Consider the following 11957-nt stretch of genomic DNA (forward strand, 5'->3'; position numbering starts at 1 on the left):
GCGGGTCCCCCAGAGAATCTCCTCACAGTCCACACCAGGGGCGGGTCCCCCAGAGCATCTTCTCACAGCCCACACCTGGGGCGTGTCCCACAGAGAATGTTCTTCCACACCAGGGGCGGGTCCCGAGAGCATCTCCTCACAGCCCACACCAGGGGCTGGTCCCCCAGAGCATCTCCTCACAGCCCACACCAGGGGCGGGTCCCACAGAGCATCTCCTCCCACAGCCCACACCAGGGGCTGGTCCCCCAGAGCATCTTCTCCCACAGCTCACACCACAGGGGGGTCCCCCAGAGCATCTCCTCCCACAGCTCACACCACAGGGGGGTCCCCCAGAGCATCTCCTCCCACACCCCACACCAGGGGCGGGTCTCTGGTGGCACAGTCTCGTCTATGAGTGAGCTGAGCAGCGGGCAGCAGGTTTTGCCAGGTCAGCTCAGGTTTGCTCCCCAATTTGCACTTGCCACTCAAAATGTGCCTGTAATGTGCTTGTGGGGGTATCAGCCACTTTTTAAACTCAAATGGTAGCCGTTCGAGCACAGGCGTCAACTGTGGCGGTCACTTGACAGGACAGTGCACAGCACCAAAAGTGACACATTTGAACCACAACACAGACACACCCTGAAGCACAGCATCCTGATCTGGGTTACAGGACATGTCCTGGTGTGGTGACTGAGCTGGGCCCCTGGGCAGAAGATTCCAAGTGGGGACTGGGCCATGACTGCGGGTGCTGGTGACATCTTCAGCCTAGATGCTGGTTTCACAGAAGTGGTCGCCGTGCCACAGTTTAGGTTGCACACACAGGATCGGGCCCTTTTCTGAGTGCAGGGGTGCATGCTTGCTTGTCTGTGAGTGTAGGGGTGCACACTTGTCTGAGTGCAGGGGTGCACATTTGTGAGTGCAGGGCTGCACGCTTGTCTGAGTACAGGGGTGCACGCTTGTGAGTGCAGGGGTGCACGCTTGCTCGTCTGAGTGTAGGGGTGCACGCTTGCTTGTCTGAGTGTAGGGGTGCACACTTGTGAGTGCAGGGGTGCACGCTTGAGTGCAGGGGTGCGCGCTTGTCTGAGTGCAGGGGTGCAAGCTTGTGAGTGCAGCGTTGCACGCTTGTCTGTGAGTGCAGGGGTGCACACTTGTCTGTGAGTGCAGGAGTGCACGCTTGCTTGTCTGAGTGCAGGGGTGCACGCTTGTCTGAGTGCAGGGGTGCACGCTTGTCTGTGAGTGCAGGGGTGCACGCTTGTCTGAGTGCAGGGGTGCACACTTGTCTGAGTGCAGTGGTGCACGCTTGGTGTGATTGCAGGGGTGCACCCTTGTGAGTGCAGGGGTACACGTTTGTGTGAGTGGAGAGGTGCACGCTTGTGATTGCAGGGGTGCACACTTGTCTGTGATTGCAGGGGTGCACCCTTGTCTGAGTGCAGGGGTGCACGTTTGTGTGAGTGCAGGGCTGCACACTTGCACACACGTGATACCGTGATCTGCCTTCGCAGTGACGCAGGGAAGGGCCAGCTGGGTCCTCACCCCTGCTGCTCAGTGTTGGCACCGACCCCACCAGGTCAGAGCCACCCTGAAAGGGAGAGCATGGCCTTGCCTTGCAGGGACTGCCAAAGTCTGGCTGCGAGGTAGCTATGCAGCAGGGCCCCAAGGCCATCTGTGTCCACCTGGGGGCCAGGCCCCTCCCAGTCCCAGCAGGTTGGTGCCAGGAGGGGTGCTTTTCCGCCCCCTTTTCTGCCCCCTTCAGGCACCGCCTTTGGCTCGCCCCGACCCCTTGCCTCTCTCCCAACCCTCTGCCCTCCGGCTTGTCACCACCCACACCGGAAGGGGGGTAAAGCCCCCTTCTTAGTTCTGGGTTCAACTTCACAGACCCCAGCCTCTGGCCGCCCCAGATGGTACAGGAAACACATTTATTGTGCAAGGGCTCCCTGTCCTTGGCCCCTGCGGGGGGTGGGGTAGGGGAGGTCTGGGGGCTGGACAAGGGGTAGCCCCCAGGTCGACCGGGATGGGGGAGGTTCTAGGGCCAAAGCGGGTGGGGAGCCCCCAGGTTGATGGTCACGCAGCCGCTCAGGCCTCAGCCTCAGCCCCGGCGAACAGAGGGTTGACGAAGTAACTGTGGCTGGTGCTGCCTGTGGCCGCCTTCGGAGTCCCGCTGAGCAGCCGCGGCCGGGGCTGCTGCGGGGTGACAGGGTCAAGAGGCGTCGGGCGCCGAGTCCCGGCCCGAGGAGGCCCCGGTCCCCCTTCCCGCCCCCTCACCGGCTCCTTGGAAGCCGCCACGTCGAACACTGGGTTGTGGAAGCCCAGGGGCGCCCCGGCCGGGACCTCCTCCTCGCGCCTCCTCCACCTGAGGGCGTAGCGGGGACGCTGCGTGAGCCCCTCGGGGCAGCCCCCAGCCCCGCCTCGACCCCGTCCCGCCACGCGCACCTGAGCCTCCCCGCGCGGCGCAGCAGCGGCAGCGCCACCAGCAGCACCAGCAGCGCCAGCAGCAGCGAGGCCGCCACGCCGCCCGCCAGTCCAGCCGCGGAGCCGACACCGACGTGCGCGCCAGACTCCCGCATGGTCGCCGCCAGGACGCCGAGGGCCTCGCCTACGACGGAGGGGCCGGCTCAGTCTCCCCCGCGGCGAGGCGCGGCGGGGAGCTGCGGGACGCGGCGGGCGCGATTACCGTGCTCAGCGACATCTGCCAGGAGGGCCCGGGCCAGCCGCCCCGCGCCGCCCGTCTCGGGCCCCATTTCTGCCAACACCACTTGGATTTCCGTGTCGGCCTCGCGGAGCCGGGGCGAGCGTGGCACCTTGGACACGGCCACCTGCAGCCCCTGGTACTGAGGCTGGGGAGGGGGACGGGGTTGGCTTGACTCAGCCCCCCGAGCCTATGGGGACGCTGAGGGCAGAGGCGGATGGCGGGCAGGTGGGCGGCCCAGGGGCCCCTGCAGAAGGGGAGTCCTGGCGGAAGCGGTAGGGCTGGGGACGCCCCTCAGCTGCCCGTGCGGCCCCATTACCAGGCCCAAGAAGGTGCTGAGTACCCGTGCCCGGTACCGCTCCAGGTCAAATGAGGGGCCGTGGGTCAGCAACACTACAGCTCCTGCGGCGGGGCGGGAGGGCAGGAGTCAGCGCCGTGGATCCGGACCCGGCAGGAAACTGGCGGGGGTCGAGCCTGGTCCTCCAGGCGGTCCCAGCAAGCAGGGCCCGGGCGGGACGCTCACCGCAGAGGTCGCAGCACTGGCCCTGGGGCCGGAGGGCGCCGTGGCAGGCGGCCTGGGGGCAGCGGCCGCCCAGGGGCTGGAGCAGGGCGGCGCAGATCCTCGGCTGCGCCTGGGGCGAGGGGCAGTGGTCAGCGCGGAGGGCCAGGGCGGAGCGCAGCGAGAAGGGCGAGGCGTCCGAGAGGCGAGCTGGCCAGAGACCGTGGGGGGTCCCGGGCACAGTCCCGACCCTCGCGCGGCCCGAGACTCCACTGCGGCCGCGCTCACCTCCGCGTTGCCGCAGACGCAGCCCGACGGGTCGGCGCAGTCCTCCGGGCCCACGCTCAGCACGCCCGGCCCATGGAAGCCCAGGCGGCCCGCGCGGGACGCCAGGAAAGCAGCCAGGTCCTCGTCGCTCGTGAACGTCTGCGGGAAGCCGGGTCCCCACGGGAGCCAGCCCGAGGAGGAGGCAACACCTGAGTGCTCATTTCACCCACGTGTGCAGACCGGGAGGGGCGGGGAGAGGGGACCCGAGCCTCCCACCCGGCCGTACTCACCCGGCCCAGAGCCGAGATGCTGCGGACTCGCACGGGGCCAGCGCCAGGGCCGAGCCCCACGCGGAAGGAGGCACTGGGCGGAAAGACGACGTCGTCGTGGCGGCAGGGCACGCGCTCGGCGTCCACGGAGAAGAGGCCAGGTGCCTCGTCCCCGGGGCGCCACAGGTGCGGGTCATACCAGGAGAAGCGGTCAGGGTCGCGGAAGACCGCAGGGTTGCCTGAGCGGGGCGCACCCCTGAGCTCCACGGAGCAAGCCCCGCGCTGCGCCACGCCCCTGAGCACGCGCTCCCAAGCTCCCCTTCGGGACACTCCCGCCACGCCCCAAGCCCCGCCCCGGACACGCCCCCTCCGGTCCCGCCCCCTGTCGCCCCTCCCAGAGCCCCGCCATTGCCCGAACGCCTCACCGGCTCCACAGCCCCAGTGCGAGCCCGCATCTGAGATGCCGAATCCGGCTCCTGAAGCCAGGACGAGTTCCCCATCCAGCGGCAGGAGCTGCAAGAGGCACGGGCTGAGGCGGCGCCACGCGGGAGACCCGGCCTGTTCCGCGCCCACCCCGCCCCCAGTGCCCTGGGGCGAGAAGCTAGACCGAGTCCGCGGAGGGGACCCAGGGGAGCTCAGGCCCGGGGTCCTCGGCCTGGCTGAGGCTGGCAGAGGAGGAGAGGAGAATCTGGCCTGGGAAAGATGGGGCCGCGTGTGCAAGGCCCCGAGCGGGCACAGCCCAGTGTCCTGTCCCTGAGCTGGAGGTCACACAGGCCAGGGACAGAGCCCGAGCCTGGGATCAGGACGGAGCCGTGGGGAGTCGGGCAGGGATGACTCTTGCCAGGGCCTGTCCCCTCCCCCATCCCCCCGGAGAACGTGCACGGGCCAAGGGCTCCCGGCTTCCAGGAACTGGTTTCAAACCTTGTCCGGCCCCTGGGGAGTCTGAGGCCAAGCTCTGGGTGTGTGATGGAGGCAGGGAGGGAAGAAGGGAGGGAGGGAGGGAGGGGCTGCAACCTGGGTGCAGCAGGAAGCAGGGCGCGTCGCGGGCGGTGGAGCTGCCCCTGCTGTTTCCTAGGCCTGGGCTCGGCGTGTAGCTCCCTCACCACCTAAGTGAGGCCACAGCCCAGGCCCGGGGTGTCAGCAGAAATATGGGGGTCTGACCCCCCGCCCTTCCACTCTTCCTCTCCTCCCAGTGCCAGGACCTCGGCCTCCTGCCTTCTTGCTTCAGGGGCTGAGGGTGAGCGCTGGGCCAGGGCAACCCTTGGTGCCAGGTTATGAGGGGCTCAGCACAGCAGGGCGTGCCCACCCCAACCTCACCCCCCACCCGGGCCAGGGCCCACACTTCGGCTTTTCCAGGAGCCCTGCACCTGATCAAAGCGGTGTTTCGGGCACACCTGAGGGTGTGGCACTGCCAGCAAGCCAACTCCACCCACGGGCGCACAGGCGGAGCTGGGGGTGGGGCACAATGTGTCACAGTACAAGGCACCTCAGGAACAGGGAGGGGTTCCCAGGAGGAAGCATGGCCAAGAACACATTTTTTTAAAGAAGGAAGGGAAAAATACAAACGTGAAAATCAATTGAACAGATGAGCACAGTAGGTAAGGTCAGGAGTTTGAGACCAGCCTGGTGAGGAATATAGTGAGACTCCATCTCTAGAAAAAAATGTAAAAATAAAAAGAATATAATTTTTAAATATAGGGCACCACTCATAATGGAAACCAAACCTAAGGCCGGGCTCACACCTGTAATCCCAGCACTTTGGGAGGCCAAGGTGGGCATATCAATTGAGCCCAGGAGTTTCAGACCAGCCTGACCAACATGATGAGACCCCATCTCTACAAAAAATACAAAAATTAGCCGGGTGTGGTGGCGCAAGCCTGTAGTCCCAGCTACTCAGGAGGCTGAGGTGGGAGGATTGTTTGAACCCAGGGAGGTCAAGGCTGCAGTGAGCCGTGCTGGTGCCTGCGCAACAGAGTGAGACCCTGTCTCAAAAAACCAAAGTTACAAAGTGTTGATGAATTAACCAATACAAGACCTCTACAGGGAACATTTTAAGACTCGAAAGAGAACAGAGATGATCTGAAATACTTGGAGAGGCCGTCCATGCTCTCGAATGGATGGCTTGACAGCATAAGGCAGTTATTTATTGTTTCTCCCAGTCTAAATTCCTATCATCCCAACTACTCGGGAGGCTGAGGCAGGAGAATTGGTTGAACCCGGAAGGTGGAGGTTGCAGTGAGCTCAGATCACACCACTTCACTCCAGCCTGGGCGACAGAGCCAGACTGTGCCAAAAAAAAAGGGATTCCAGGGTTTCTGAGGTGGTGGTGGCAATAGTTGGTACCTGGCAAACCTATCCTACAATTTATCTGCGACAATCAGACCCACAAAGAACCTTGGAGCAGGAGTGAAGGGGCAAGTGGCGCCGACGGATATGAAGCCATCCTGCAGAGCCAATGTGGACAGTGTGAGGTGGGCAGTGCGGCTTGTGGACTTGAAGACAGAGCTGAGACCCACAACACCCAGGCACACGGAAGATTCCGGCAGTGCTGGGACCAAAGGGCAAGGCAGAGTGCTGGGAGCCAGGCTTATTCTTCTTTTTTTTTTTTTTAGACGGAGTTTCACCCATGTTGCCCAGGCTGGAGTGCAATGGCGCGATCTTGGCTCACCGCAACCTCCGCCTCCTGGGTTCAGGCAATTCTCCTGCCTCAGCCTCCTGAGTAGCTGGGATTACAGGCACGCACCACCATGCCCAGCTAATTTATTTTGTATTTTTAGTAGAGCCGGGGTTTCACCATGTTGACCAGGATGGTCTCGATCTCTTGACCTCGTGATCCACCCGCCTCGGCCTCCCGAGGAGCCAGGCTTATTCTAAGGGGAGAGACAGAGCAGGACCGCTTCCTGGAGCATGTGCCGCATGGGTACGTAGCAGATTACCCTCGTGACTGACGCGAGCAGAGAGGATTCTCACACCAAACACCAAAAACACAGTTCTACAGTTAGGGGGCTTGCATTAGGGAGGTTACAGTGAGGGTTTCTGTTCAGCTCAGGACACTGCCACCAAGTCCACAGTGAGCCCAGTCTTGCAGAGCCTCCAGCCACGGCTGGGGAATGAGTGGAAGACAGGAGACCGCCCCCAGCAAGAAAGCAGGCAAAGGGGAGAAATGGAAGGAGGGCAAGGAAAAGGAAAATCGCAGGGAGGGACGCTCCCAACCAGAAAATCATAAAGTAAAGCACTGATGTTCCTGGCCTGTAACTTGGGGACCATCTAGGCAGAGGGACCATGATAGGAGCCAGGGGTGTGGAAGGGAACAGAGCTGGCCCATGTAGGGGATGGGGGTGCTCTGGAGGCTCTGGGTGAATTCTGCCTCTGCAGGCTGGGACCCCTGCCCTTGCGCTGTTCCCACCAGACAATGGATGATCAATGGATGAACGACTGAATGGGTGAATGAATGAATGGAGTGTTGCCTCCTTTCAGAGCCCAAGCGCTTCCAAAGATCATGAAAGTAAGGAGGCCGGCAGGGGAGGGGAGTGGGGGGAATCCAGGCCCTTGGAACCCCCACCCCTCCTGACTCCTCTGCCCGTGGGTCCCCTCACTCCAGCTGCCTGGTTGGCAAGGTTATGCATGGGCTCTGGGGGCGGGGCCGCAAAGTACAGCTGCCTCCCTCTCCCTGCCCTCCTCCCTTTGCCCAGGCGGGAGTGTTGCCATCTTGCAGTGGGTGTGTCAGGACCCCCACCCCTCACACTGCCACCCCCGCCCCCCAACGCTGCCCAGCACCTAGTGGCTTTCAGGTTAAGGTGGCTTTGAAAAACCCGAAGGAATGACCCGAGCGGCCCTGGTGTGAGGCCCAGGGTCCCTGACCCCACATTCCCCCACCCACACATGCAGGGGGCCCCCCAGGCCTGGCCCCCACATCCAGACCCAACACCAGTGACCCTCACTCAGGAGTGACTGAGCTGGCAGGTGTGCAGGTGACAGGCAGAGGTCGCAGCCCTGGAGTGGCTGTGAAGGTGCTGGGAGGAAGCTTTTGCCCAGGGGCTTGGCCTGCGGGCCCCACGGTCACCCCAGAAGCTGGTGCCTGCTGCTGCGACCACACTTCAGCCACCAAGGACACTCCACTGAGAGGGCAGGCTGTATGCCAGTGAAGCTGTATTTACGGTCACTTTGGTGTGAATGTCATAGACTTTTCAAGTGTCACAAAAGATTGTTCTTTTTTCCGAAACGGTTGCAAAGTGTAAAATCCATTCCTTGCTCCAAGGTATAGGGGCTGCATCTGGCCTGTAGCCCCTGAAGCCCACCTTAAACAAGGAAATCCGCCTCTTCCTTTAGGGCATCATCAGAGCCTTTAATATGTGACGAAGCCCCAGGCGAGTGCAGCTAGGCGTTTTCCAAACTTACCTGCTCCCGGAGCCTGCTTTCCTCGCAGTGCCCATCATTCTCTGGGAGTGTTGTGTGAAGCAGTTGGAGAAAAAGCTCCCCTAGGGCAGCAGTCCCCAACCTTTTTGGCACCAGGGGCCAGTTTTGTGGGAGACAGTTCTTCCAAGGACTGTCCATTGGATTCTCATAAGGAGCGCACACCCACTGTGCGCAGGCACAGTGACAATAGGGGACTCTAGAAGGAGAATCTGATCTGATCTGAAGGGAGGCAGAGAGCAGATGGGACACCTCCTGCTGGGCACCGCTTCCAAACCGGCCAGGGACCCGGAGGGTGGGTGGGCAGAGATTGGGGACCCCTGCCCTAGCGTTCTAAAGGTGGAGCTTTAGGCACCAGGACATGGCAAGGCTTTGGGGGAAGGGCATGGAGCGGGCGATTCCCGAGAAGACCACCCATGACTGGGCACCAGAAGGGCCCTGGGGACAGGGGCGCCTCCCACCCCTCCAAGGACACAGCCTGGCTGGGACCATGGGACCAAAGCTCCCCTAGGATCTCCCCCACCCCCCGCCTCCTAGAATATTCTCCAGAGGCCAAAGGCGGAGGCCCGCAGCGCCTCCATGCCTGTGGGGCGGCCCTCGAGGCACAGTTCGGAGACTCGGCGGTTTCGAAGCCCCCGCCCGGTGGCAGCCGCAGCCCCGCCTTACCAAGTCTGAGACGGCGTGACTTTCTCGCACCAGGACTGACAACATCTGCAGGGAGAAGCTGCGTTCAGCCGAGCGAGGAGCGGCCCCACCTGGGCCGAGGATCCAGGCCCAGCACCGACCCCGCCGGGGCTCCCAGGCACCTTGTCCGCCGGGAACTCGACGGCGCCGCCCTCGCACGGGGTCCGGTTCTGGCTCCAGTTGGCTGCGACCTCGAAGTCGGTGTTGGGGACCCAGAGTTTGGAGGCCGCCTGGGTCAGTGCTGGGGAGGAGGCAATTGAGTGCCCGCAGTTCTCGCTGGGACGCCCCCTTCTGAGGGAAAGCCACCCACCCAGAGAGCTGCGGAGGGTCCGCGCGGGCCACCCCGTCCGGACGCATAGGAGCTCCATCCCCCGCGGCCCAGGCCCAGGCCCTGGTCCCTCCCGGCGTCAGGCCAGACTGTGGGCGCCCGGCCCGGGCACTCTCCGAGGGACTTCTATTGTATCTGCAGAGCCCGCTCAGCCTTGCCCTAAGGACGCCTGCCTAGATCGTCTTCCCGTTCTGCCCCCCGTTTGCCTGGCGCTGGAGCAGAGGACAGGGTTGTCCAGGACAGTGACAACCGGGGCAATGAGGAGGATGGGGCAGCGCAGACCTCTTCCTCGGCCTTGGAATCAGGAAGGCTTCCTGGAGGAGTCCTACCTGGGCCGGGAAGAGCTGCGGCAGAAAGCGCCTCCGGGCATGAGAAGTAAGAAAGGGCTGGGGGCCGCAGGACCAGGTGAGGCCGGCCGTGAACAGGGTGGGTGGGGTTGTCCTGAGGGAGCCCCCAGGGGCCCAGGGAAGAGGGACAGGGAATGGACTGAATTTTTTCCGGCGTTGGAAGTGGGCGCCAGGGACACGCGCTTGCCTGGTGTTAAGGGTTGGGGGAGGGCTCAGTGCTCCCTCGGGGACCGGGAAACTGAGGCAGGCTGCCCAGCCCCGCAGACTCCCACACGCTCACTCGCTGCTCTCCGCAGCGTCTGGGGACCGCGTCCATTTCGCAGACGGAAAAGCCGCGAGGGCAGGAGCCTCTGGAGGCCGAGGCTGGTGGAGGCTCCCGGACCCCCTCCTCTCCCACGCCCCCTCCTCTCCCGTACCCCCTCCTCTCCCGGACCCTCCTCTCCCAGACCCCCTCCTCTCCCGCACCGCCGGATGCACTCGCCGCGCGCTCCCGGACGACGCACGCGCCCGATGAGGGAAGCCAGGCCGAGTTTCACGCCCCCCACCCAAGCCCTCCCTGCCCACCCCTCGGAAGATCTTCACCCTCCAGTCCTAGAAGGACCTTGGCCCTTGATCCTGACAGACCCGCTGCCGTCCTGGCCCCCTCGGTGTGACCCCAGCTCACCGCAGAGCTGCAGCCACAGCAGGACCCGGCCCAGGGCGCCCATCTCGCCTCTGCTCCCTGCCCGACCAGGAGACTTTGCCCCACTGGGCCCGCGTGACCAGGCAGGTCGGGTGGGGGCACAGGGGTCCGTTACACATTTACCTCCAGACCCGCCCAGGGCCGACTCTTCAGGCGCCTGGGAGGCACCTTCCCGGCATCTCCTTACTGGCTCCTGCAGGGCCTGAACACCTTAGGTTCCCAGGAAGAAGAGCAAGAAGCGCTTGTGGGGACTGACCTGCCCTGTAAAACAGTGTCTTGCTGGGAGGGGGGCGACCTTTGAATTCACCCCTTTCTCTGTCCTGGGTGCTGCTGGGGCTGAGCCTAGTCTGCTCACCATTGGGACTGGACGCCCACTTCTCCACGCAGTGCCCGCCTCCCATGGATTGTGGGTGGTGGTTGGACCACAGAAGGAAGATACTGGACAGAACGTGCTGTGTGGATGGTACACGAGGGTGGACTGTGGATGCTGATAGAGAATGATGGATGGTGAGTCGGGGACAGCTGATTGACAGTAGCATTGATGGTGGATGGATGGTGCTTGGCATAGGCCATCTGGATACCTGGCGGGTGAATGGTGAATGGTTGACGGTGTGGATGGGTGATGGATGGATGGATGAGGATGGTGAGTGAAAAATGAATGGATGATAATCAGGGAATGGTGCATGGAGAATGACTGGTGCATAAATTGATACATGGCTGCTGGTAGATCATAAAGAGCGGGTGTTGGCCGGGCGCGGTGAGTCACACCTGTAATCCCAGCAGTTTGGGAAGCTGAGGCAGGCGGATCACCTGAGGTCAGGAGTTCAAGACCAGCCTAACCAACATGGAGAAACCGTCTCTACTAAAAATACAAAATTAGCCGGGCGTGGTGGCACATGCCTGTAATCCCAGCTACTCAGGAGGCTGAGGCAGGAGAATCAGTTGAATCTGGAAGGTGGAGAATGTGGTGAGCTGAGATCGTGCCATTGCACTTCAGCCTGGGCAACAAGAGTGAAACTCTGTCTCTAAAAAAAAAAAAAGAGTGAGTGTTAATGGTGGATGTTTGGTGAGTGATGCTGAATAGATGGTGGATGCTGAATAAGTAGATGGTAGATGGATAGATGGTGGATGATGTTTGCATAAATGGTGAATTGTAGATAGATAAATGGTGGATAGTGGACAATGTGTGGTTGGGGGATGGTAAATTGATGGGTAACGGATGGTGAATAGATAAGTGACAAATGGTGGATGACGGTTGGTGGATGATGGTTGGTGGATGATGGATAGTAGACAGTGAACGGTGATGAGTAGCTGGTGAATATTGAATGGATAGTGGTAGATGGTAGATGGTGGACAGTAAGATGAAGAGTTGTTGGTGGATGGTGGGTGGATGGAAGGATGGATGGTGAATGAGTGGATGGTGGATGGTGAATAGGTGGATGTGAATATTGATGGATGGGTGGTGGATGAATGGTGGATGATGGATTGTGGATAAGTGGATGGTGGATAGTGGATGAGGGATGATAGATGAATGGTGGATAGTGATTGAGTGGATGGTGAATGGGTGAATAAATGGACATATGGATGGATAAATAGATGGTGGATAGTGGATGAGCATATACTGGATGTTGGATGGGTGGATGGATGGATGTGTGGATGGATGAATGGTGGATGATGGATGTCAGATTGTGAATAAGTGGAAGGTGGATGGACAGGTGGTGGATGGTAGATAGTGGATGAGGGATGATAGATGAATGGTGGCTGGGGAATGAGTGGGTGGTGAACGGGTGAATGAACATATAG

General features: G+C 61.7%; 2 protein-coding genes across 8 annotated transcripts in view; both read right to left on the reverse strand.

Moving 5' to 3' along the window:
* AMN (amnion associated transmembrane protein) overlaps positions 1-10239 on the reverse strand; it is a 15657-nt gene extending 5418 nt beyond the window's left edge. For 3 of the 7 annotated variants that reach the window (XR_004271660.1, XR_004271661.1, XM_032287310.1), the window contains exons 1-11: positions 9108-9878; positions 8920-9038; positions 8780-8824; positions 4126-4213; positions 3722-3939; positions 3453-3590; positions 3189-3297; positions 2985-3067; positions 2651-2813; positions 2410-2572; positions 2242-2329 (exon numbers count right to left, since the gene is read on the reverse strand). Coding sequence is in view for 5 of the 7 variants with exons in the window: in XM_032287310.1 (XP_032143201.1) it covers positions 2242-2329; positions 2410-2572; positions 2651-2813; positions 2985-3067; positions 3189-3297; positions 3453-3590; positions 3722-3939; positions 4126-4213; positions 8780-8824; positions 8920-9038; positions 9108-9165 (1272 nt within the window). In the remaining 2 variants the exon portion in view is untranslated. Of the gene's footprint in view, positions 1-1876; positions 2330-2409; positions 2573-2650; positions 2814-2984; positions 3068-3188; positions 3298-3452; positions 3591-3721; positions 3940-4125; positions 4214-8779; positions 8825-8919; positions 9039-9107; positions 9879-10136 lie in introns of those variants that run through there. The other 4 variants (XM_032287313.1, XM_032287311.1, XM_032287309.1 and 1 more) reach the window with 4 other exon arrangements.
* On the reverse strand, positions 294-1780 carry LOC116557722. Its single transcript, XM_032287314.1, has 2 exons — positions 1128-1780; positions 294-1059 (listed from the first exon to the last, which is right to left on the reverse strand). Exons 1-2 carry the CDS (start codon positions 1640-1642, stop codon positions 543-545), a joined length of 1032 nt encoding a protein of 343 aa, XP_032143205.1. The 5' UTR covers positions 1643-1780; the 3' UTR covers positions 294-542.
* Positions 10240-11957: the final 1718 nt, after the last annotated feature.

This window comes from Sapajus apella, unplaced genomic scaffold (assembly GCF_009761245.1).
Source record: "Sapajus apella isolate SASKATOON/1434 unplaced genomic scaffold, GSC_monkey_1.0 scaffold20, whole genome shotgun sequence".
Lineage (NCBI taxonomy): Eukaryota > Metazoa > Chordata > Mammalia > Primates > Cebidae > Sapajus > Sapajus apella.